The 25,686-nt window shown below is 44.4% G+C and overlaps 1 protein-coding gene across 2 annotated transcripts in view; it reads left to right on the plus strand.

The window, feature by feature from the left end:
- The window catches only part of ESRRB (estrogen related receptor beta), a 240,361-nt gene that overhangs the window by 141,798 nt on the left and 72,877 nt on the right, over window positions 1-25,686 (plus strand). For both annotated transcript variants that reach the window (XM_086936617.1, XM_086936618.1), the window contains exon 4: window positions 15,827-15,937. In XM_086936617.1, the coding sequence (XP_086792743.1) occupies window positions 15,827-15,937 (111 nt within the window). The remainder of the gene's footprint in view (window positions 1-15,826; window positions 15,938-25,686) is intronic.

Raw genomic sequence — 25,686 nt, forward strand, 5'->3', positions numbered from 1 at the left:
TTAGCCCAAATATAACAGACATTGATCACGTTTACTAACGAACCTGTCTGTTCGTTAGTAAACGTGTTAATTAGATCATCATCAATTCTCATTTTACTAACCCCAGTTAGCAATGAAGATGCTCTTTTTCATTAGTATTAATTTTTATGAAGAATTTTATTATCTCCAAGGAGCATTGGCACACTTTACAGATACAATTTTTATTGCAGCAGGTGCATCTCGACATGGGGTGCTTAACATAGAACTGTATGGTATGTGTATACAGGGGGAATAGCTGAAACCAGATCCTAGAAACTAGGATACTATGGGGGTGGGATTGTAAGCAGGTGGTTGGGATATTACCAAATTGCTCACTCTGCATTCTTTTTAGGTCTCACCTTCCGACAGATTTAGCTGTTTGTTGTCTAAGACTGTTGTCTGTAATATAATGTACACCCAGTGGGCTTTGGATTATCCCCTTCATCATGATCAGATGGCTTTCTTGTTTATCTGAGTTCTGCGCTCTCTATTCAATGGCTTTCCTCCTGATTTTTGTATTTCTATATCTCTAGGAGCATTTTGATCGTCCTGCGTTTGGATGTGGTGCATTCTTCTACTGCTGACTTTGCAATGCCCGAGGGACTATTTTATTTCCCTCTTTCCCTGCTCCCCCCCTTTACTCCCACCCTGATCTCCTTATTAACAAATCCTCTCCTGTCCCCAGAGCCGACTTGTCACCCATCTCCCTCATGCTCGACCACTTGCCACTGTATAAATGGTTGGCCATCTTTAAATGTTTGTACACCATTCTAATATGTCCACCCATACAAACAAATGCATGTAAAAATGTGCACAGATGGAGGCCATCTTGGACTTTTTTTTATGCATTATGAAAAATCATTCCAAGATGGCCACCTTCGTGGCCATCTTGGAAAGTTTTTTTGAAAAGTAAAGCATCACTATTACAAGATAGCCACCAAGCAAGCATGCACATGCATGGTGGCTAGCTATAGAAAAAAAGTGTTAGCAAGGCCATTAGATCTGTGCTCTTGGGTCAAAGACAAGACCTATTGGCTCGGCCAATGCGCAATATAGCATATTTATACCGCACATATTGTTACACATATATGATTTAATTCTAAAAAGGATTTGTGAATAGAAAAATAATCCAGTACGATTACCCTCATATTTTGAGCAAATTCCACCATTTATGGAGTTTTCAAAGAATTCCAGGAACATCCCTGAAAATCTGTGAAAACCTCGGATTGCCATAAATTCTTGCATGAACATAATATACCTGTGATGAATTTTCTACAGGTGACAAAACTTTGCATCAGTGAATCATGCTGTAGAGTGCATTTACATGACACGTTTTGAATTTTTTTTTAGTTTCAAACCGAGCATGCAGTCCATCCCTCTTGCAGGTTAAAGGAACCACTCCTGCCTAAGTGAAGAGAAAAGGGGGTATAAGTTAAAAAAAAATGCCCCACTATCTGTACACCTATTCTGTTTCTAATTTACCAAGACTGAGTCATTCTGCCTCCCCTGACCTGGATTTCTTAAGGTAGATTGTGCTGGATTTGGGAGAAAAAGAAAAGCCTGTGGTGTGGACAATAAAAGAGATTCAAAGTGTACATCTGCGCACAAAAGTGTGGGTCATCTCCAACAGGGAAGGTCATTGGTTGCACAGTTGGAGCAAAAGACATTTATGTTTCAGCTTGTGATCAAAGAGAGGTTAAGATTCCTGCTACTACGTAAAGAAAGCTCATAGGTTTTACAGGGGAACAAGAGGAAATACTCATCCACCAGTGACTTAAGCCAAGGGTTCTTAATCTTTTGACCCCCACTTAATTACTCCTACAATCCGGGGACACCCCCTATGCCATTACTGAAAGGTTGGGACCCTAGTCCCTGCCTTTTTAGTATGAAATCTCTTTATTTGCGAAAAAAAGAAACTAAAACAAAAAAAAAGGGCTCTTACATACAGCTGGGAAATATCAGGGTCTCTTACAGATAACAATGCGTCCAATGTTAGGCGATATCCGCAGAGCTCCCCCATGCGCAAAAGTCACAATGTCTTGTAGTCCTTGGGAGCTACGAGCTCAACTAGCAGAGTTTGACCAGCGCTCATGGAGCCACAAAAGGAAAAACACCAAACTTTAACCTATCCCCCCAACCTATTCCCCAATCCCCCACCCCACTCCCACCCTCCGGATCCTTCTTCCAACACCATACTTATCCCCCACACACTCAACCTGATTCGTCATTCACATGTGACAAGCGGAGCAACCTTAAATACCTAGGACAGGTCACTTCTCGAAATTCAGTGGCTAGCAGAGATAGAAAGGGCTGCCACAGCTCCGCATATTTCGCCTCTTCCCCCGCTTTTACCAAAGAAAGTCTTTCCATACCAAGGACAGACCAGAGTCGCCACAGCCAGTTCTGAAGAGTGGGGACTTGCGTGGTTCGCCACAGGGCTAACAGGGCCTGCACTGCGGAGCCCAGCGCTATCGCTATCAACCGACCCCTACGAGCCCCTAGAGGATAGGTTAGAGCATTAGGGAGCCCCAATAGGACATAGGCCGGAAATCGCGGGATCTCCGTCTCAAAGTGGGCATCGACTTCATCCAGAATCAATTTCCAATAACCCTGTATATGACTGCAATCCCACAGAATGTGTGTCAGGGTGCCCCTTTCCCCGCAGCCCCTCCAGCAGAGTGCATCCCCCATTTGGCCCATCTCGTGCAAGCGCTCTGGTGTGTAATACCAATAGGTTACAAGTTTGGTAAATGTGTCGTCAGTCCCATGTGGTAGGCCGAGTGTCGGGCGCGATAATAAATGTCCTCCCATTCTTTGTTGCGTAGAGTCCGCCCCAGTTCCCTTTCCCATCTTGCCCGTCCTGCATTATAAACGCGCGAGTATCTGTCCAGGAGGAGTCGATATATGTCTGAGATGAGTCGCTTATCTGTGGTGCGTGAAAGAAGCCAGTATTCATATTTGCTGAGCTTGCGTGTCGCGTCCCCGTCCCTGCCTTTTTGATCATACGGAAACAAGCATTCAAGAAACAAAAAAAACGATGAATATATATTTCATTTAATTCACAAACAGATATTTTGAAAAATACAAATTTGAATGGGAAGGTTGGAGCTTTTCTAAATTCAATTGAGGTCACTCATTGTCCATCATGTGTTCTGTTTGATGCACTAGCACTTTTCCCATGAATCAATTGGAAAATACCAACTTACTTTTTAGCCTGTAATTTCAAATTCATTCACATTTATAAAACGTTTTAAAATTTTAATTTTTACAGTTGCATATTTATTTGAATATACTTTATTAATCTGGTAATATTATTTAATTTTCTAAGCAATCACAGAACCCCTTTGCGGACCCCCAGCAGTCCCCCGACCATAGGTTAAGAACCACTAGCTTAAACTATGCTCTTCAGACCAGGTTATGCAGCACAAGTGGCATAGAACACCAATTGTTACTGGAGTCCAGTTAGTAGAGAGCTATGCATCACAGAAGCCGCAAGGGTGTGCTGTGCTGACTTCATTTACTGATGGTTAGGTGGGATTCTCACGGTGTTACGGAGGTTCTCTTCTTATTATTCTCATCCAAACCCTTATCTTGCAAGTCTTTAGCTCATGGTACATAATGGAAACTAAGGTATCTCAGCACTTGTGCCCCACCTGTGTTCTAACTCTGTTTTATAACTTAGGGACCTAGATTTTCATTTTTACTGATTTTTACAGATAAATACAGACCAAAGGCAATCTAATTTCCCCACTACTGTCCATCATGCGTGCTAGGTCAAAAGCTGTGCAGACTGACAGGTAGGGGAGTTGAAAGCAGAAAAATAGATTTCTTAATGAAGTTTGAAGATCTGCAAGACTACAGCTGTTGAAGCTGTTCTATAATGAAAATGAGTTCAGTTGGTAATTTAACTGTAAATAGCTAAAACGCATAATACTTTCAAACATGAGTAAACATTAAATAAAGGTGTAAATAGATCCAATGCAGCTTCAATTTATACACTCAGCACAAAATAAATATGGATAACTACAGATAAAATGAGCAAAAAGTAAATAGGGATAATTACATACGGGAATGCCAAAAATATAATGCCATAATACCGGGAGCCCTTGTTATAACAAATTGGCCAGTTATGATAGCTGTAAATTTGCTGAGGTTCGTAATAATCCCTAGTCACTGAATGACAAACAAATGGCTATTATTACTTTAGTAATAAGCTGATCCACACAGTGTTTGATTATAGCTCTTCTGGAGAACTTATGAAGGGCAGTAAATGGGTATCATAAAAAGCAATGATGGTCCCACTAAAATCTATCTTAAGTTAATTGGTAGAAAACAGTTTGATTTACAGTGGAGTATTATAATTCCAAATTGTTTGAACCGAATAGTATGTTGTTTTAGTTAAAATAAACGATATTCGAATGGTATATAACATGAATAATGGAAGTGCTTTAAAATAAATTAAATTGTTGATTCCAATCAGGGTGACCCAAGACTTCCTTCCAACAAATGGTGCCCTGGTCGGATACTGCAATCTGTTTTTTCCTCGAATGTAGCGCCCAATCCAACTAGGGAGTATAGGAAAAAGCGTATATCGGCGGGCTCCCCCTTATGACGATATTGTTCAACCCCAGTTAAGCATTGGTTTCTCTGGTTAAGTTTAAGCAGCATTAGTCTTCTACGATTTGCGGCGCATTTAGAGTCTTCCATCGAAAGTAGTGGAAATTTAAACTGACTTCGAATGTTTGTCAAACTGTCTGATCATTTCAAATTAAACAGCTTTAGTTTATCTTCAATGGGGAAGCTGAGTGTGCAATGAAGAGCACATCTAAAACTCTTTCACGCCTCCTACCTCAAGTGCATATGCCTTTTTTGGAGTGAGTCCAGTGGTTGGTGGAAGAGCTGCTCTGCATTTGTAAAAAAAAAAAAAAAAATACTTTCCTGCATCCTCACGAGCGTATGCCATTGCATTCACTAGCCACCCGATTCAGTAGTCTCTTTACTACATCCATGCCATGCACACAGAAAGCGGACTTAAATGTAAGCATGGGTGAATTTTGCGAATTCGCGATCTGCGAATTTGCGGATTTGCGAATGCGCGATCCGCAAAATTCGCGAATTTGTGGATTTTTGTTTTTTTGCATGTTCACGGGGTTTTTTGCGTGTTCGCGGGGTTTTTTGCGTGTTCGCAGTGCTTTTTGCGTCTTCGCGAGCCGCTTGCATAGCGAAGTTACCCATGCAGTTGTTTATGGGAGAGAGAGAGATAGATAGATAGATAGATAGATAGATAGATAGATAGATAGATAGATAGTTAGAAAGAGAGAGAAAGAGAGGGAAAGAAAGAGGGAGAGAGAGAACTAGAGAAAGAAAGAAAGGCCGGATCTCTGAAGGGCCAGATTCCTGAGTTGCCCCTACAGAACATACAGCTTTTTATTTTTAGCAAAATGCATATGAAAATTGTGCTGTAAAGGTCTCTTTTAGTTTAACCCCTCCTGACAACTCAAAATGGGTGTTTTTGCCATCCTCTCCCTTCTTCCTGTTTTTTATATCTGTAAGTGCTTCCTGATGAGGTTTAATTCCTTGGACAGGTGCCTCGTTGCCTACTTGTAACTATTCTCTGACCCTGCTTCAAGGGTCAGAGCAGGGTCAGAGAATAGTTGCAAGTAGGCAACGAGGCGCCAGGAAGCAATTAGCAGCAGGTGTCCAAGTTGAAGTTAATTTGTTTGTAACCCTTTTATAAAAGGTTACAAAGAAATTAGGTTCAACTTTTGCACCTGCTGCTGTAACCCTTGCTTGGCTGAAAATTCGTCCCAGCTGATTCGCGGATTTTACCGCGATTTCGCGAGATTCGCGGATCGCGAATTCGCGGAAAATTCGCAAATTCGCCCGCGAAATGGATTTCACGCTCCCCCCTCCTTAAATGCTAGATAGATAAGAGTTGACCCAGCTCCCACACATTGTAAACAGGCAAAAGAAGAGTTATAGTCAAAACAGAAATGCATTGGTGGCCTCAGAGGACGATTCAAGTATGCACATTTCTTTCATGCAATATTGTTCTCCCAGGGACTTCCTGCTCTAACGCGAAGTTAAGAAAGTAGCATGAAGCTTGCTCTCCTATTAAAACAAAGGTTCACACTGCCCAGCAGGGGCCACCCTTCCATGCAGGGTTATTAACAAACATTGGCAATTCTAGTAGGTTTCGTCTATGCAAGTGCTATTGGTTTTGACAATGTGTTTTAGCCATGTTTTACACCATTGTGGCTGCTGTTCAGCAAACCTAAATGTTAGTGGCGTGGTGTGGTGTGGATTGGAGTGGCATAGATTGGGGTACAGTGAATGGGGTAGAGTGGAGTGGGGTAGATTGGAATAGAATGGAGTGGGGGTAGACTTGGGTAGAATCAAGTGGGGTGGATTGCGGTAGAGTGGGGTAGATTGAAGTGGAGTGGGGTAGATTGGGATAGATTAAAGTGAGATGGATTAGAGTGCGATAGATAGGACTGAGATACATTGGAGTAGGATAGATTGTAGTGGTTGAGTTGGGTAGATTAGGGCAGTAGACTGGAGTGGGGTGGATTGAATTGGGGTTGAATTGGGTAAATTGGGGTGGAGTGGGGTAGACTGGGGTAGAGTAGATTGGGATAGATTAGAATGGGGTAGATTGGAGTGGGGTAGATAGAGGTAGGATAGATTGGGGTAGAATAGAATGGGATATGTTGGGGTAGAGTGAAATGTTGTGGCGTAGATAGAGGAAAAGTGAAGTGGGTTGAATTGAGGTAGAGTGGAGTGGGGTAGATTTGGTTGCTCATATTAGGGTAGAATGCAATGGAGGGGATAGATTAGTATAGTTTAGAGTGAAATAAATTAGAATAGGGTAGTTTGGGGTGGGGTGGGGTTAATTGGAGTGGGGTGGGTGAATTGGGGTGGAGTGAGTTGTATTGGACTGGAGTGGGGTAGATTTGAGTGGCATGTGTTAGATTAGAGTGAAGTGGAGTCTGGTAGATTGGGTTGAGTGGGGTGGGGTGTGGTAGATTGAGGTCGAGTGGAGTGGGTAGACTGAGTGGATTGGAGTGGGTAGATTGGAGAGGGGTACATTGGGGTAGGGTGGTATTGGGTAGATTGGAGTGGAGTGGGGTAGATTTGAGGAGTGTGGTTTGGGGTATGTTGGAGTGGAGTGGGGTAGATTGCGTTGATTAGAGTGTGGCAGATTAGAGTGGAGTGGATTAGATTGTGATAGATTGGAGTGGAATAGTCTAGATTGTGGTAGAATAGAGTGGGGTAGATTGTGGTGGGGTAGATTGGAGTGGAGTGGGAGTAGATTAAAGTAGGTAGAGAGGAGTTGGATAGGTTGATTTAAGTGGAGTGCAGGAGATTGGGGTAGATTGAAGTGGGGTGGGATTGATTGGGTTAGATTGAGTGGAGTGGGGTACAGGGAACTGGATTGCATTGGAATGGGGTAGACTGGAGTAGACTGTAGTGGAGTGGGGTAGATTGGATCTTAGTGGAGTGTATTGGAGTGGAGTGATTTAGATTGGGGTAGATTCAAGTGGAGTAGATTGAAGTGGGGTAGATTGGAGTGGGGTAAATTGATTGGAGTGGGGTAGATTGGGAGGAGGGGAGTGGGGTAGATTGAAGTGGAGTAGATTGGAGTAGATCATAGCAAAGATGAGTGGGGTAGATTGGGGTATATTGTAACGGAGTGGAGAGGGGTAGATTAGGGTACATTGTAGCGAAGTAAAGTGTGGTAGATGGGGTACATTGGAATGGAGTAGATTGGAGTGGGGTAGAGTTGAGTGGGGTAAGTTGTGTGGAGTCTAGGGTCACAAAGTGGAATGGAATATTGTGTCATGGAATGAGTTGCATATATTAGAGTGGCATGGAGTTGAGTGGCTAGGTGTGTCGTAGAGTGTCTTAGAGTGGAGGGGCGTAGAGTGGAGTGGCATGTCATAAAGTGGAGTGGAGTGTCGTAGAATGGAGTGGCATGGCATAGAGTCAAGTGGAGTAGTGTAGTGTGGAGTATGTATGGTGTGGTAGCACACTGCCGTTACAAACAACACATTTTCATCTGAAATGACCATTACATTTGCACCTAAATATGGTTTTACTGAACACATAATAATGTGTGCAAATGTCATCACCTGGTGTATTGATGTGTTCTAATCGTATTCAAATATTTGTTTCCACCATACTGTGCTTCATTTGTATGAATTCTGATATACTCTGAAACATTAACACAATTAATGTTTTGTTTTTGTGTGCTAGAAAAAAAATCCTACAACGTCTCCTCCTACATGGGTACACAGCATGATTGTTATATAAATTCTCTCACTTTGAAGTCAGAGAAAGAAAAGTAAACACCAAGCACCTTTGAAAGACAGCTTGACATTTGACCTGCATCTTTGAATGGAAAGCAAATGTGACAATATAAGAACAAGATTTAAAGGCCTGTTTACAGAAAGCGAGTTAGTGGAACAGTACTGTGAACAGGTTTAGGCAACGGGAGGGGCGAACTCAAGTCGGACAGTATAAAACAAATATAGCCAGCAAAAAAAAAGGCAGAAATGTGTGTTACAAACTACAAAGCCAATGGTCAGCAATGGATGGAATGAATTCCTAAGTCAGCTTTCTGAATGTCCCCAAGATGACCGTAGCAAACTAGACAGCTGCACTGTCTGTGAGGCCTCAACGGTCCCACCAGTGTCCCCTTCCTTTTCAAACCTAGGCTAATAGCAACTCAAAGGTAAAGATTCCAAGGGTTCATTAAACTTTCATATAAAGATGAACCAACTTTTACCCATGACCTGACACCTGCATCTGCAAGTAAATGCACTGAAGGGCGAAGTGTAATAGGCAGACGTGCAGGATGTAGAAACAGGGTAACTTCACATAACTAACATAACACTAGGGCAGCATATTACTGATCTAAAACAAAAGACAATAATATAATACAGAAGGTAGGGGTGTCCATGCCCTGTGCTGGGCCATGGGCTTAAATGTCTCTTGTTATTGTCGACAGAGCTGCACATCAACTACAATAAATGTAGTTTAAAAAAAAACAGAGGGACCCTGTTGGTTGAAATGGACGCTGGTAGGGGTCTCTACACCTCCAATCTTTGTTTCTTCTCTCCCTTCTCCGCTATATTGCCCTACTTTTTCTTCCTCTGTCCTCACTTTCTCCACTCCTCAAATTGATTTCTCGCTCGGGGTTATACCTCTAATTCTTTATTTGACCCTTATAATATCTATTCTGCCGGTCAACTCCCCTGTCCCCCCTGTCATTCTCTACATTCCCATGTCTCTCTTTTTTCTCCTCACCTTCCCTCTCTTTTCCCTTTCACTTTCCTCCTCTCTTTCCTCCCTCGTGTGGAATGTTCCTCTTTGCTATCTCCGCTCTCACTCTGCATTTTCTGGGAAGGAGCGATCTCCTCCGGGCTTATGGTTAATTGGGTTAGTGGGCAGCTCATGTCAGGAAATTAAAAGGCAGCCTGATCAGGTTCCAGCTCCAGGGATCGCGAGCCCGGTGTATTTATAGCCGATCCCAGCTCTGGTCTTCGCCAGAAATATCGTTTTACCAGAGAGCCCATGGAAAGAGTGTGTGAGAGACGTCCCAGTGAGAGAAAGGAAGAAAATGAGGGGCAGAGAGACTGCGGGGGAGGCGGGGTGAGATAGACACGCGATCTTGCCTGACAGATGCTGTGAGTTTGCTCTCCTACGGGTTATTGAACTGACAACACAGCACAACAACTGCATACACTGCAACTATGTACAATGTAGACTGAACCAGAAACGTTCAAAGTTAGAGTTACAACAAGCTGTTGAATTATGACCAGCGGCCGCCCGTCTAGAAACAGAAATAGGTCAGGACAGCCCGGGTGATCTGAAGCAGACGAATATTTATTACCAGATTCAAGATCTGTGTGACTTCAGGCTGAAGCGAAGGTGTACAGAGAACAGCTGCAGCGCTGCGGTACAGACAAGTATTGGCCATTGGTAGTGCAGTCCTGTAAGTCCTTCTCTACAAAAAGACAACCATTTTAGCTGATCCTCTATGCATTTCCCGCTGCTGTTTGCTCTTTGCCTCAAACCTAAACTAGCACAAATACGTTCTTGCTGTTTTCTTTTCATGTCACTGGGAATTTTTTTCGGGCAGATCAAATGTTGGGACAACGTTTACAATGATCCGCCTTCCATGGCAAATATTCCTAGAAAAGACCTGAAGACACTATGTATGGAATTCCTCAGAAATAAAAGACAGCTTGATGAATCGAATAAAAATACTGTCACTTCCCATCAATTAATTTTAATAAGTGACAAATTACAGCCATACTTAAGTTTATATATGTGTAATTTTGATAGACTACTTTTAACACGTTTTAGAGCTAACATTGTTTTTAGATTATTTACTTTCCCTGTAATGAATTCATGGTCCAAAGAACTCCCTCTATGTCCCTGTGATGAAATATCTATACAATCGAATATACATGTTCTATTTTTTTGTAAATTCTATACGCTGCCTCGTAGAAAACTGATTGTCCCCATTTTAAAGGAAATGAATGTGAACAGATGTCGCCTAGCATATTTAGTACTGCAAAAAATGGACAATGTTTTTACTGTGGCTTCATTAATTGAGTATTTCAAACTGGTTTTTAAATTTAGGAAGTCGCTTTGCTTGAATGAACTGTAATAGTCCAAACACTATGTAATATTGTGTAATGTAAATGAAATATGATTGTTGTTGCTTTTATGGTTATACCTTTTTAGCCGAATAAAGTACTTTTTGACTTTTGACTTTGGGACAACGTTTTGTAACTACTTTGACTGGGATTTATTTTGAGTATTTCCTGAGCATTTTGTACAGGGTATTCTTTTGTGAATTGGAGGAAGCTTATGTCTTCATCTCACAAATGTTAGGCATTTCAGAGGTCACTTATAAAACCACGTATCCAGGGCTCCCTAATGTCCTTCTTGCTGGTATATTTATAAGTTACTTGTGCCGGGACTAGTTAGAATACATCACTAAGGAGATGCTGATGATTTCTAATCTGGACTCTTGCATGCTTTAACAATAAAAACATAGTGTTTTGAGGTTAAATCGTGATTTCTTAGACAATACTGGAAGCAGTGGTTTACTGAGCCTTCTGCACTTGGCCAATCCCTCAACTTGCTCCTCGGAGGTCATGTCTCCAGAGCTTAGCCTTGATTCACCCATGGATACATTAACCCATGAAACATCCGTGTAAGCCTGCAATGCCCTAACGTTTTCAGATGAGAAGCCTCAACTGATTCACCCCAGGCACTGATGGCATGAGCATGGTGGTGGAAACCATCCTTCTATATAGTTTCACCGTGAAACATGGTCTTGCCTGTGAATCCTTCGTCCTCAATGACTTCTTTGAAAGCCCTGTTCTGCCTATTTCTGCTCAGCACCACATCACTTCTGCTCCGTGTTCCTTCCATTGTCTTCCCATGGAGACTATGGCCCTGTGTAAAATAGGCTGCTTTGCTTGCCAAGCTACTTATCTACATAAACCATCTTATTGGGTAGACTAACTGGTTATGCTCAGCAACCATAATATTTGGCTCCTTCAAAATTCCTTGTACCAAAGCTTCAGATGTAAATAATACCACTTTCCCCCTCTTTGAATGGACAACTTCCTTTTGTATTCACCCTGCCTGTCTTTCACAATGACACAACACGCTCACTTTCTCCTCTGGTTCATGACACACTGGCAAACAGCACACCATCAGACTGGAGATGAAGAAGTGCAAAAAAGTAAAACCAAGGCACCATGTATAAGCATCCTATGTGTCCCCATTTCCTATCTGCCTGAGTAGGTGTCTGGAATATTGAGCATGAATGATGAAATAAAATGATGGTGTGTGAAATGGAATGGAAGCTAGGAGACAGGGCAGCTGGAGAGAGGATGAAGCCCCGAGAGAACCTGCCTGCTGTTGGTGCAATCTAGGGGAATAACATGAAATAAAGAACTTTCTACTTGAGTGACACCCGAGTCTTGTATGAAGATCCTGCCTTTGAACAATTTTTTCAACATTGTTGTGATGGTATCTGTCTGGCATTTGTCCAGGTGTAATGTGAAAGAATGACATTCTGTAAATCAGCGCAGTTATTTGGCATTATTGGAGTTCATATTATAATTGCCACAGTTATCTGCCTGTTTCCCACTAAAGGTGAGGCTTAGTAGATGAGATCATTTTAGTTGCTGATTCTTTAGTATTGGCATGTGCTATGTACACCTTATTGGTAATGCATGTGTCAGGTTAGTAAATTTCACTGTAAATTGACTCCTGTAATTTGAAAATGGTAGTATAAGTGATGAATGCATATTGATGTGAGACATGTTTGGAAGTTAAAAAATCCACTTGTAGGTTGTTTTGCGAGTACTTTGTGAGCATTTGGAGCATATGGAGTCTAGTTAGAAGGTTTGAGAGAAGACTGCGGTCCCCATTTGTGTCGTGTAACAATGTGTTGGTTGTGCTTGTTTAAGTGGTATGGACGTGGGGAAGTATAGTACCCCTTTTTGAGAGAACAAGTGTAGTATGCATGTATATGTGTTGTGGCAAACAAGGAAAATAAGAGCACCCTGTCACTAAAGGTTGTATGGGGGAGTGCCATGTGGTATGTGAAGTTGGGGAACTGTTTCACCCTGTTATATGTTGCATGGTGGGAGTATGCAGTGGTATACGAAGTTCGTGATGAATAGTACCCTGTTGTGATAAGTTGTAACGGTTAGTACACCATCGTGAGCTAAGTTGGGAAAGAATATTGCCCTTTCATGAGAAGTTGCATGGGGTAATACTCCATGAGTGCTTTGTGGGAGAGGAGAAGTTCCATATCACAGGTCATAGGTGGCAAAGGGAAGTTCTATATAAAGTGAAAATGTGGGGGGGTTTTACTACCCTGTGGTGTTGTTGGTGTTTGCCACAAATTTTGCCAGAGTGTTGTGTTGTGAAAAACCCTTTCACCAGACACCGCCCACTATCTCGGCCCCATTGACGTTCAGAAATTCTGAAAAGGCTTGCTCTCTAAAAAGTCTGCAACTTCAATCCAGTGCCAACCTTATCAATACTCCACATTCTGGTTTCCGACAACTTCATTTGATGGAAACTGCTCTTCCTCACATATTTAAATGTCTATCCTGTTCAATCATCAAGACGTCTCCTCCATACTCTTCCTCCTGCATTTGTATGTGCATATGTGGTATTTGAAGAGCATGAGCATATCCAAAGTGTAGCATGTATATAAATCCATGGTCAAAGGCACAGGTTCAGTCAGCTGGAGATATAGCTGAGTTCTGAGAGTGTAAGTGGATTGTTACTGCATTGTGCTTGAATGTTCTATAATGTTCCCAGGTTTTTTCTTTATTGGAGCAGAGTTGGGCATTAATGGTGGATACAGGGATGTCTCTGAGCGTTTAACATTGCTCATGACTCTTGCCTCCCTCAGAGAGGCAGATGTTGAATGATTATTTTAAGATCAATTTGCTCTTGCTACACCCTCTCAACGGGCTTCTGTTATGGCTTCTGTCTTTTCTCCCTTTGCACTGTTTCTAACCACCCTCTTTTTCCTCTTGCAATGCCCTCTCACCAAGTGCTTCACTCCCAGAAGGGGTTTACCAGGGTTGTGTTCTCTTCTCCATCTTTCCTTCCTTCCCACTGCATCCCTCAGGGACCTCATCTTCTCTATTTTGCCTTTAATTTTACCTTTGCAGAGATGAGAAGCAAATATTATTTTCCTTACCCTCCTTCACTCCCCATCTTGAAGCCAAAAACATATTGCCTTACTGCTATCCGACACTGCTGCCTCTGCCATCCTTCAAGCTCCACTCAACAAAAACTATCTGCTCCCAAGTACATTAATCTCCAACTAGAATCTCTCACCACTTTGTCCTCTTTCCCGATGCCCTCCTACTTACTTGTTTGTAAGGGTGCCCATAGTGCAGTTTTATTTCTCCGTGAGGTTAGACTTCTTTATCTCCAGTACTTCCTCTGCTGAGGGATTCCAACTATCATGCAAATGAAACTTCTGTCATCACCTCCTGTTTCACGTCACAAAAATTACTCATTCCCACCTTCTCATAAGCAAACAGGACAATTGTGAACTTCTTCTATTTCCGAATCCAACACATTTTCCTTGTGTCTCTTAACAATGTTATACAATTGCACCAGGATTCTCTTTAGCATCTATTGGCATGCACCAACCTGCCTCCATAAACATCATACAGAATGTCTGTCTGTTGAGCATTGAGAAAAAGAAACAAGTAATGGTGGAATGCTGCAATTAATCTCAGCCACTAATAATTACACGGCTGCATCCCAGCGCATTATATTTTTGCACACAATGTCATGGTCCAGACTGAACCTTTCAGAGTGTGATGCCTTTCTAAGCACTGGGTCTGAAGTAAGCTGCTTATATTAGGCTAAAACCCCTATATGAAATCCCACTAGCGTACTCTAAACTCTAATTCAGATTGTTGTCTGTATAAACAACTTTGCTGAGTAAATCTCAACTGCTTCCCCATATCAAAGCCTCTGTGCACCTTGGTAAAATGTGAGTCTTTAAGGCCTTTTTATGAGATGGTCTGATCATCCACCTCCAAGCAGCTTCTCTGCATCCAGACTACAAGAGGATATGAAAATCACATTTCACAGAACTTGAATATCCAGTTCATTGATCAACTGCATGTAACACAAATTACAAATGCGAAGAGCGAGGTTCTTACTCCAGAAATGGGTGGTCAAGTCCTTAGAAAACTCAACCAACGATACAGAGGGTCGTGCACATGACGTTTTTTTGCCAGTGATAGGCAGTGAAGAACTAGTAGAAAGGGGTTTTGTGCCTGAGTGGCTGCCCAAGGTCAACTGGGCACTACAAAGCACTTTGTAAATGCTTTTGGTGACGCAGCTTTGCGGTTGGAAGGTCTATGTGGAGATCATTGCTGCATTTGTGCGACTAAAATGGGTATTACATTTTACATATTGCTTGCATGGGCTGAAAGTGTAAGATTTGCAAAAACATTGAATTAGAGGAACTGTTTCCATCCCAGTGTTAACTTATAGTAGGACCAAGGGACCCTGGTATACCAAAAACCGGGAAAGCATTAGGATGAGGCTGGCATAGGACCGGCTCACAAATTGTAAGAACGCAGCAATGATCATATTTATGCCAGCGCTGTTCTTCTACATGGCTTTTATGTAGCACACATCCTCCCATCACCTGACCCCATGTGCGCTTTCAAATGCCCATACTTGTGCCACAGAAAACAATCCTTTCTGTCTGCATTGATTCTTAGTTGGGTTCGCTGCCTTACCAGTCCTTAGTGTGATACAGGTGAAATTTTCATCCTACCCATAACATCTTTCTAAATTTGCTCTTGTAATTCTTGATTTCGCAGGCATGACATTTTCAGTAATTTCTTCCGACTGCCCACTGGCTTGAGCACATGGTGTCTTGAACAAAACATAAAATCACGACCACAAGACATTTGCTCCACCAGCCAGTCGTCTGCTGGTATCTTGCATGACTTTTGAACGCATGGCATACCCTTGTGTTCAATTTTCATGTGTGATACCAGCAGGTGCTTTTCATGAAATGTCATGTAATTTTGAGAAATGTTAACAAAATGTTGCAAAAAATTATTTAAATTGATATCTTAGAAGTTGTGATTGTCTGTGCTGGTGCACGTCACACCTAGAAAGGAAGGTTGTGGCTCCTGCACTAACTTGTTGCTCATAAATTGTAGATCACTTCCCACCTCCTATCAGTTACCGAAGCCTCACTTTTCTCTTCCCATAGGTGTCCGTTTGGACCGGGTCCGCGGAGGGCGACAAAAGTACAAGAGGCGCTTGGACTCTGAGAGCAGTGGTTACCTGAGCTTGCAGATACCGCCTCCCAGCAAGAAACCACGTAAGTCAGTTCATCAAATTTAATCTTAAGATATCTCACGGGAGCGGATGCAATGTATTTTTCCAGCATGTACCTACTTTTTGTAAAAGTCGTAAAACACATTACTTATAATGCACAATAGCGTAGTCTATGCTCATAAGTGTGCCACACATATTTGTAATATGCACAAAGAACATTACGCACACATACACTCTGAATAAGTTTGAATTAGTAGGTGTGATCAATGGAGTTTGATAGCCCTGAGGGGCATGACCTTAAGAGGCACTAAAGACTGTGCAAGGAGCTGGGCTAAACGAAGGAGGGCAGCAGTGCACACCGTTACCCAACACGTCACTCATAATAGGGATGTGGGCAGTGCATTCTCACAAAGATCTTAGCGTCATGTAGTCTTGCATCAGCCATACACACACCCCTCCGCACTCCGCAGCACGAATGAGAATGTGTTCACTCACGCCGATGGGGTCGAGGATACCTGCATTTACTTAACCCAGTGGTCAATAGAAGAAGGGGTCTGCACTGTCATGAATGTGCCTCGCCACTCACACCAAGGACTTTCCAGGTAAAGGAATTATTATTGTTTATGTATATAGGCTCTATTCCTCTGATGAGCTTTGATAAAAGAGAAATATGCGTCAGGTAATTACATTTAAAAAATGAATGATACTGCAAGGACTAGAATGCGAGATGTCGAGATGATTCGTGCCACTGTGGATACACACCAGAAAAGTAAAAGAGGTGGTTTTATTTAGAAAATAAGTAGGGTCCACCTTTTTCTATAAACACAATTTATCTAGACTTAGCTGGTGTATGCTATATTCATTCTCACAACTTAATCAGGCTCATGGCTTGTATGCGGTCTTATCCGGATGCCCGACCTCTTCAGTCGTATCTAAATTTCATTATTGCACCTTTCACTGAGCCAGGTATGTTATGTTATGTTATGTTATGTTATGTTAATCTTTTTTATATAGCGCTCGAATCACCTGGGGGCATCTCGGCGCTTCACTCAGGGACATCCTGATGGTCAGCCAGCACAGAAGATAGGGAAGGGATTAGAACAATAACGCTTTTAAATGTTTTCTAAAGACAGGGTAGAATGGAATTTCTCGCAAGGATAACGGAAGGCTATTCCAGTATTTGGGTGCGAGATATGAAAATGCCCTGCCCCCAAATCTATGGAGTCTGATACATGGTACCAGTAATAGCTGCTGGGAACCGGACCTCAAAAGACGTGATGGGACATATTTTCCCAATTTGTTCTGGAGATACACTGGCCCCTGACCTTGAAACGCACAATAGGTAAGACAGCAGATTTTGAAGAAGGATCTCTGTTTTATCGGCAGCCAGTGTAACTTTCTCAGCAATGATTGCGAGGAAGTGCGGGATGGCATATTCAAGACCAGCCTGGCTGCCGTGTTCTGGATGACCTGTAGTTTCTTCAGAGATGTAACTCCTACTTCTGCTAGTAGTGCATTCCCATAGTCCATGCGGCTCATGACTAGGTCTTGAGTAACTGTTCTAAGATGTTCTGTGGGGATGAACGGTAAGATTTTTCGCAGTAACCTGAGCCTGTAATAGCATGCGCCTGACACTGAGGCCTCATGATCTTGCATGGACAAAGACTGATTTAGTTTAATGCCCAGATTGTTAACACATAATTTAGGCGTTGGGGCCGAACCCAGTTGTGACGGCCACCAATCACTATTCCAGATTACTGAGGCTTTCCCTAGAAGCATGACCTAAGTCTTGCTCGGGTTCAACTGCAAGCAGTTGTTGGTCGTCCAGTTGGAAATCGCTGTTATTCCCGTGGCAAAGCAGATTCTGTCAGCCTCAGGGTTTTGGCCAATGTTAAATAGTAACTGGGTATCGTCTGCGTACGAAATTATTTCGAACCCCAGGGTTTCCACCACCTTAGCCAAAGGGGCCATATAGATATTAAAAAGGGTGGGGCTAAGGCAGGAGCCCAGGGGAACGCCCTTGTCTAGTGATGTTCTCTCTGATTGGTAGGGGCCCATGTGGTTAACAATGAACTAATTAAATGTTTCTGTACAGCCAAACACATTGTATGTGCGTGTACGATCCACCATGCCAATTTACCACTTATGTGTGCGCATATATTTTTACTTACCCTTGTTCATATGTGTACTTGTTTTTAAGTGTCTGTGTGCACTGGCTCTATTGCTTACTGCCTTTGCCTGTGTGTACCTGGACTTCATCGCTGACCTTGTTTCTGCGTGCACCTTGACTCTGACCCTCCATTTCTCTATGTGTGTATATTTTGTGTACTTCACTCCCTGTGTGCCCGTGGACTTTGTCGATTCATGTCCCCTCTGCTTTGTGTATATGTACTGTTTGTTTTCGTGTATCAGCGCCTATCAAAACTCTTCACGTTAGTGTGAACTTTTGCGTTAGTTTCAATATCCATGCCCCCTCTTTCTATCCGATGAGATAGTGTGTATATGTGTCCCCTATGTCCTTCAGTGTCCGAGGAAACAATGTTCCCATGTGTCTGTGCGCACAGCCACCCCTCTATCCTTCTGTGTCTGTGAGTGCAATCATTCTTTATGCCTCTGGATCTTTGTATACACGTGCTGTCCGTGACCCTCCACCAACATGTGCAAAACAGCCTGTGCCCCTATGTATCTGCGCATTATGTACCCTCTATGCCTTTCAATCACACACCACCACTGTTTGCTGCTATGCCCGTGTGTACCCCTAACTGTTCTGCCTGTTCGGTGTGGAGCCATCCTTTGTTCCTCTGTGTTGGCGTGTAGCTCTATGACCCTCTGTGTTTGTGTGACCAATCGCCCACTGGGGGCCTCTGTGTCTTTGTCAACAACCATCTCCTCTGCGTCCATGTGTACAACTACCCCATCTATGTCGTATATGCCTGAGTGTGCACACCACACACACAGTCCGTGTAAAACCAATTCCGATGTTGATCTCTGTGTCTCGTTTCAATGACCCCGTGCCACTCTGTGTCTGCTGTACATGTACCTTCTGTGTCCCCCTGTGCCTTTGTGTGAACGAGCTCTTTGTAGTCCACTCTGTCTTTGTGTACAACAGGCCCGACACCTCGGGTGTCTGGGTACATACGTGCTCTCTAACTCGCTCCCTCTGTGCTTGTGTGTGCGTGTGCTCTTCTTGTCTCTTCTGTGCCTGTGTGCAAAAACACCCTCTGTGACCCACTGTGTATATGTGCCATCTCTGTGTCCCTGTGTCTGTGCGTACAGCGAGCCCTTTCTCTGAACAACTAATCCTCTTCATCGTTGTGTACATGCTGCCTCTGCTTTCTTGGGTCTGTGTTTAAACGTGCTGTCTGTTTTCTGCTGGGTCTGCATTTATGGATTAAATCTGGTTATTGATTTACAACATTTGCCACCCACATCCAGAGGCCGATGGACCTAAAAAAGAAAACTTGAGGTGGATAGTGCAACAGGTCACGTCCCAGTCAATCTCCCTCCACCCTCGGTTCACTCGTCAGAGCCTTCCTAAGCTTTTATCCATATCTTCCATCAGGTCAACCCATCTCTGAGCCCCCAGGGCTGGTGTTGTATAGTGTGGACTGGTACCATGGCATCAAGTGGGTGTGGCCTTGAGTCGCAGTACCCTTATGTAATTGGGGCATGTGAGTACCTATACTCCTGTGCGAGGAAAGTTATGCATGGGCCCCATGTTTTTCCAAATCTACACTCCTGTGCATCCACTGTGTCTGAGATCTTTTCCACCTCTAATAGGAGCCAAGGACGCTGAAGCTAGATATGTTTGGCCTGCCCCTTTGCCCCAATTTTTGGCGCCACAAAGTGTCAGAGCGTTCACCCTCCCTCTATGTGAATCTAGGGATAAAATGATATCTTTGGGTAGGCCCAGGATGCTATATGCTGAAAATGGACGAATATCAGTATGGAATATTTTCTTAATGCTATGTAAGATGACTGGCCAGTAGTGTTTGAGTTTTGGGCAGTGCCACAAGTAGTGGAGGAGTGTGCCCGGTGTGCTGCACCTTCTCCAGCAATTCGAGGATCTACCTGGGAACCTGGAATGTGTTGGGGCTTAGGTAGTACCAATATTGTGCGGTCTTAATCATAGACTCTATGCCCATGGCGCTAAATGCCGTTGTACGTATGCGTTGGAAGTTCTCCCATCACTATCTATAAAGGTGCACTCCAGTTCAGCCTCCCACCTCCTTAGTGCTGCTGTGTGAGGTACAGGGATTGTCATCTGTAGAAGTTTGTATAGGTCAGAGACCAGGCGTGTATCGTAAGATTTGGTGAAGTGTCATTTCTTGAAGTGAGTCAGCTGGCGTGATGCACATTTCCATATTGTAGCTGGATTACCCAGTTTATCATGTTTAATATTTTCGGCAGGAGGGTCTTCTTAAGGGCAGCTATGCATCCTAGATAAGAGAGACCCCCGTATGCCAGTTCTGCAAGTCTCGACCGGCAGTTTGGATTGGTTCTGAACGGTTATGCTCAGCTGTGCATTCTGTTGTGTGGCCTTGGTAAATGCCTGGGTATGTGACGGACTGTTGCAGCCAAGTGAAGGGGCATGCGACTTGCAAGGTGTCTAGCAAGTCTTGGGCACATTGATCCTCAGTTAATCCAAAAGCCTCCAGCTCTCTCAAAAGGGTGGGCAGTGTGGACATAGGGTTAGTGAGCATCAGAAGGATGTCGTCTGCGTAAAGGGTAATTTTGTGTTTTGTTTTGCCAAGGGTTACTCCAGCAAGCCGTTTGTTGCAGTGGAGGGGCTCTGCAAGGTGCTCCATATAGATAGCAAAAAGGAGTGTGGAAAGGGGATATACCTGCCGGATCCCCCTCTGTTTCTGCATGGTGCCCGATGTTGGCCCAGTGTACCCACTCAATACCCATTTCCTAAATATTGGCCAGAGGCCCTTCCTGAATAGAACCTTTTGTAGGAAGACTCTATGAAAGGCCTTCTCAGCAACTATGGATAATAAGGCTGTTGGGGTCTTGGTGCGCGTGGCCTTGTTGATAATGTGTAGTATGTGTTTGGTATTATCTGGGCACCCCCATTCGGGAATAAATCCTGATTGATCTGGGTCTATCAGGTCCTGCATGTAGGGGCCCAGCCTCCGTACTAAGATGCCTGTAAAGAACTTCACATCTATGTTGAGCAAAGAGATTGGGTGGTAAGAAGCACAGTTAGTGGCGTCTTTCCTTGTCTTGTGAATGATTGTGATGGGCGCCATGTGCAGAGTAGGGGTGAGCATTATGGTTTGTGCAAATGAGTTGTAGAGCTTGGCAAGCAGGGGTGCGAGCTGTGGACAGAGGAGCTTATAGAATGCTGCTGTGAACCTATCCCGGTCAGGGGCCTACCCCACACGGAGACGGGATATACTAGCTATAACCTCTACCACTGTGATGTCGTTGTCCAGTGTTTCTGATTGCTGTGTGGTAAGAGATGGCAGTGTGACCGGGTCAAAGTGGGTCTGAATGTTCCTATTGGGAAGTTAGTCTGGGGTATATAGATCCATGCAGAAGTGTCAGAAAGCCTCCACAATCTCTTTTGAGAAGTACTCAGGGTCTCTAGTGTGCGTGGTGATCTGAGCTACATTGTTCCTCTGCTGCTGTGCTGGGTGCTTGCAAGCCAGCATTCTGCTGGCCTTATCACCTCCCACGTAATATTTGTGTTTGGTGTGGATCAGTGTGTATTCTGTGGTGTCCCAGTCTAACACCTTACGCTGGTGGGTTGCTGCTGTGTGTTGTTGGCAGATTTTCTGGGAGCCAGTGCTTTTATTTTGCTTCTCAAGGTCGCCTGCCCTGTCCTCCAATTCCCATCTCTCAGCCCTCCGGTCATTGTTGAGTTTGGCCATCATGGCAATAAGTGGCCCCTTGAGAACTGCTGTCAGTTAAGCAGTGATGTAGTTGCGTATGGAGCCGGCAGCATCTGTGTGCCTTAATAGGTTGTCGTTTAATCACCAGCTTCTCTGTCATGGCGGACCATCTAGGTCATGGATTGTGAGTAGCACAGGGGTATGGTACGAATGTATCATGACCCCTATCTCTACCTGGGTGGTCTGTGCTAGGAGCTCCAGTATGTCATAAGTTTGGTGCAAGGCTGAGTAAAACTTATAATTTTTTATAAGAGGGTGGTGGTGTCCCCAAATATCAACCAGTCCCAAATCTTTGCTCCAGGCCCCTTTGCCTATCCTCTGGCCGATCTGTCTAGAGTACGATCCATCACCATGTTAAACCACCCACCCCCCCAAAAAAAAGAACCTCTGCGTATAGACGGAGGACAGTCTGGGATATTGCCTCACGTAAGAAGTGTTCTTGGTTATCGTTCGGGATGTATACATTACAGAGTGTTTACGGTGTGGGTTTGGTGCTCTATAGGTACCGCTAACAACCTGCTGGGGATCTCTGCTATGACAGATAAGAATTTTCCATTGAACTTAGTGGCCAGTAAGACAGCTGTCCCCCCTGTTTGCTGGGGTCTTACATTAAGGGTTGACGATTGAATCAGTGACTCTTATCTAGGTGGCTCTGAAGAATCGGGGTTTAACCCAGCGGCGTCAGGGGCACGCCTAAGATCTTCGAGTTCACCTGTCTTGGTATACAGAAACACAGAATACTTCTGGATGGCATCAGAGACCAAGTTTATCAGCAGCAGCTAGTAACAGTGATCCTAGAAATACATCACAGTGTAAATTCTCAGGAGACTGCTCATTTTACTAAGGCGAGACGACTCCTTTTATACCCAATATTCACATTATAAATGTACACCCACTGCACAAAATTCTAGCCAATAAGGTACATTTTCAAACAAAGTGTCACATAACAAAAACTCAATTTACAGTATCCCAACCCAAAAGTTAATTATTAGGAATGTCCCAAATTCAATATCGACAAGCCGGACAAACCTATAATTGAAAGCATAACCCATGTAATGAAGAAACATAAAAAAGAAACGGTAACAGATGCTGAACAAGATAAGGCATGTACAAGGAAACTAAAAGTTACCGATGTCCTGAACATTGATTGGCAATCTCAGACAAAGATCGATCAGGGAAATTGGCTTTGCGAGGTCAGTTTCAGGTGAAGAGGTCAGTTTCTTACAGTTCATGTGAGAGTCAAAAAGAAACCTAGTTAATATATACATGAACTAAGAAGGCAAGGCCACTTTTATTCGCCAGGCTACCTTCACAGGCCTAAGTGAGGGCAACACAAAATGGTGGCACAGAACAAAATGGAGTCAGACTCGAGAATTACAGAACCTCAGCTCCAGTATTTCTTTAAGAGATGTCATGCTTGTAGGAGACAGATATCACAGTCAGACTTTTGAGCATGCAGAGCACTGCACCACGTTTCGCCGGAGCATTAAGGCCCGGACGTTAAGGCTTATGATTTTCAATGATCTGTGAGTTCAGATTTGCTAGGTGACTGTGGGGGAATTGGTGGTGTGAGCCGGGGTTCCCTGATGTGTGTGACCAGAGGAAGTGAATTAAGAAATGCTATAAGTAGTGTAGTCATGTAAACCCCAACTGTCCACAAGAACCCAACAACAAAACTGAACATAAATCCCCTCCCCACTTATGGAGTATACAGTACCAAACCTGGGCCATATTGTTGCCTATTGGATCCACCTACCATCCTACCACTTTCGTGTGAGTCCCTACTGGCCTCTGACCAGACCTTCCAATGTTGTGGAGCCTTCAATTGTCCCCCAAGCCTCATCGACCGCTGGAAAAGGGTTTTGGCCCATCCAAGCCCGCATATCAGAACACAGGATCCTCAGTTTGTAGCTTGGGAAGGACTGCTTACCAATATCATTGTATTTCATCCTCTGTGGGCCTCGCTGCTGTCTTCTTTCTCATTACCTTTGTCCATTTGCCTTTGCACCATGGCTGGCACCCAACTTTCATTTGCTGCTCCGGCTCAGTGTTTGCCCCACCATCACCAGGATGCCTAGAATGGATGCAACCTCCACAAGGGTGAGGACTGCTTGGGGTGTACTGTTCCATGTGAAGAGACGGTGGAGTGGGTGCGGCTGGCAGTACTTCACATACGTGTTCCACAAGGGGTAGTAAGAGGCTTCAGTTGTCAGCCACACTGTAGGGTACCCAAAGCCAGGTCCTGGGAGAGATGAATTGTGGCCCCTTCAAATTGTATGGGGCCCAACTGACGAGTCGCTTCCATGATGGCCCCCTTTTGGTGGAAATAGTGTAGGCACATGAGAATATCTGGGCCTGTGCTGCACAAGCCTGTGACTCTTGCTGTTCTGTCCAATTGTATGTTTGCAATTGCCAAGTCGGGAGGACATGGTTAAACAAGCGTTACACATAGTCTTCAATGTCTGATTTGAATGTTAGACTGTCGGGATCTATTCTCCTAGTCCTCAATGTGTGCTTGTAGCATATGGTTTTGCTTTCGCTACTCATCAACTCACTCCTGGGGTGTCCAGATCGTCCCCCCTTGCATCATTGCTGGTCTCTAGTGAGGAGGCTCAATGTCCCAGTACCATTACTGTGTGTCGGATGCCTTTTATATCCTTCAAAAACTCCTCTTCCAGCAGGTAAATATCCAGCCGGACTGTAACCAAGGGGCTTTCCATGAAGTGCCTAGTCAGAGGCTGCTCCTCTCATGCCAGGGTGGCTGTCAGACGGCATGGTTCCCTTCTGTCCCTCTTTTCAGGGCTGCGCTCGTGGTGTGTCTCTGTACGCCTGGAGCTGGCCTTGGCTAGCATTTCTTTGAGTGAGGGGACCTTTCTGGACTTATGGGCTACAATGTTGAGGGGGTTTGATACTCTCGCCATTCCTTAAGATCCACCTGCACAGCCCCCCTCTCAGTGTCCTCCATAAAAGGATGCCTAGCTGGCCCCCTGCTGGTGTCGCGGAAGCCGCCACTCATCCAGGTCTCACTGGGCACCAGTCACCATCAAAGCGGGCACACCACCCAGTCTCCCGGGTCTCAGTTGAGGGGGAGACTCCACTCTGCAGCAGTTTGCTGTTCAGCAGTAGGCCCCTAACCGCAGTTGTATCACACTTTGGGCCTGATTCTGTTGCGGTTAGGAAAGCATTCCCACCTAGGGCCTGGTTCTGATGCGATTAGGAGGGACTCCTGATGGCATTTGCTCCTTCCAAATCGGATCGGGAACGTGTCTTCCTGACCCAGGGCCCAATTATGATGTGGTTAGGAACTTATGCTCTCATTGAAGTCAATGGGAGTCCAACCAAATCGTATCTGGAAGCATACGGATGCATCCTACTCCGCCGGTGGGACTCTCCCGATCCGAGTGGGTTGGAAACCATTTCCAAACCGATTCGGTCGGGAAGCTGTCCAACCCGCATCAGAATAAGGCCCTCTGGAGTAAGGCTCAGCTTTGCTGCCTAGGGTGTGGTGGTGCTTGGGCCGGGGGTTCTGGTCATTCCTGGTTCTCCCTGGGTCTGAGCAGGCCATCCTAGGGCGCCACAGTACATGCAGCACCAGGGCCGGAGAAGGGCGAGGCCGCAGCACCATGCCGATGCTACCTGAGGTCACTCAGAGGCTCTGCTGTGTCCCCAATGAACAACTCCCTCTCATGTTGCTGCGGGCCTCCGGCCACAGCTTTGGCTCTAGACTCTACGGGTGGGGGATCAACATATCCCCCAGGGGGTACCCACAGACCCTGCTGCATCTCAGGGCCATGGTAAGGCGGTGGACAGGGCATAAAATGCACATTACAGGAGGCTGGACGCAGAGCGCAGGAGATTGCTCGTAATCTACCACCATCTTGGCCATGCACCCTGG

This window comes from Lissotriton vulgaris, chromosome 9 (assembly GCF_964263255.1).
Source record: "Lissotriton vulgaris chromosome 9, aLisVul1.2, whole genome shotgun sequence".
NCBI lineage: Eukaryota > Metazoa > Chordata > Amphibia > Caudata > Salamandridae > Lissotriton > Lissotriton vulgaris.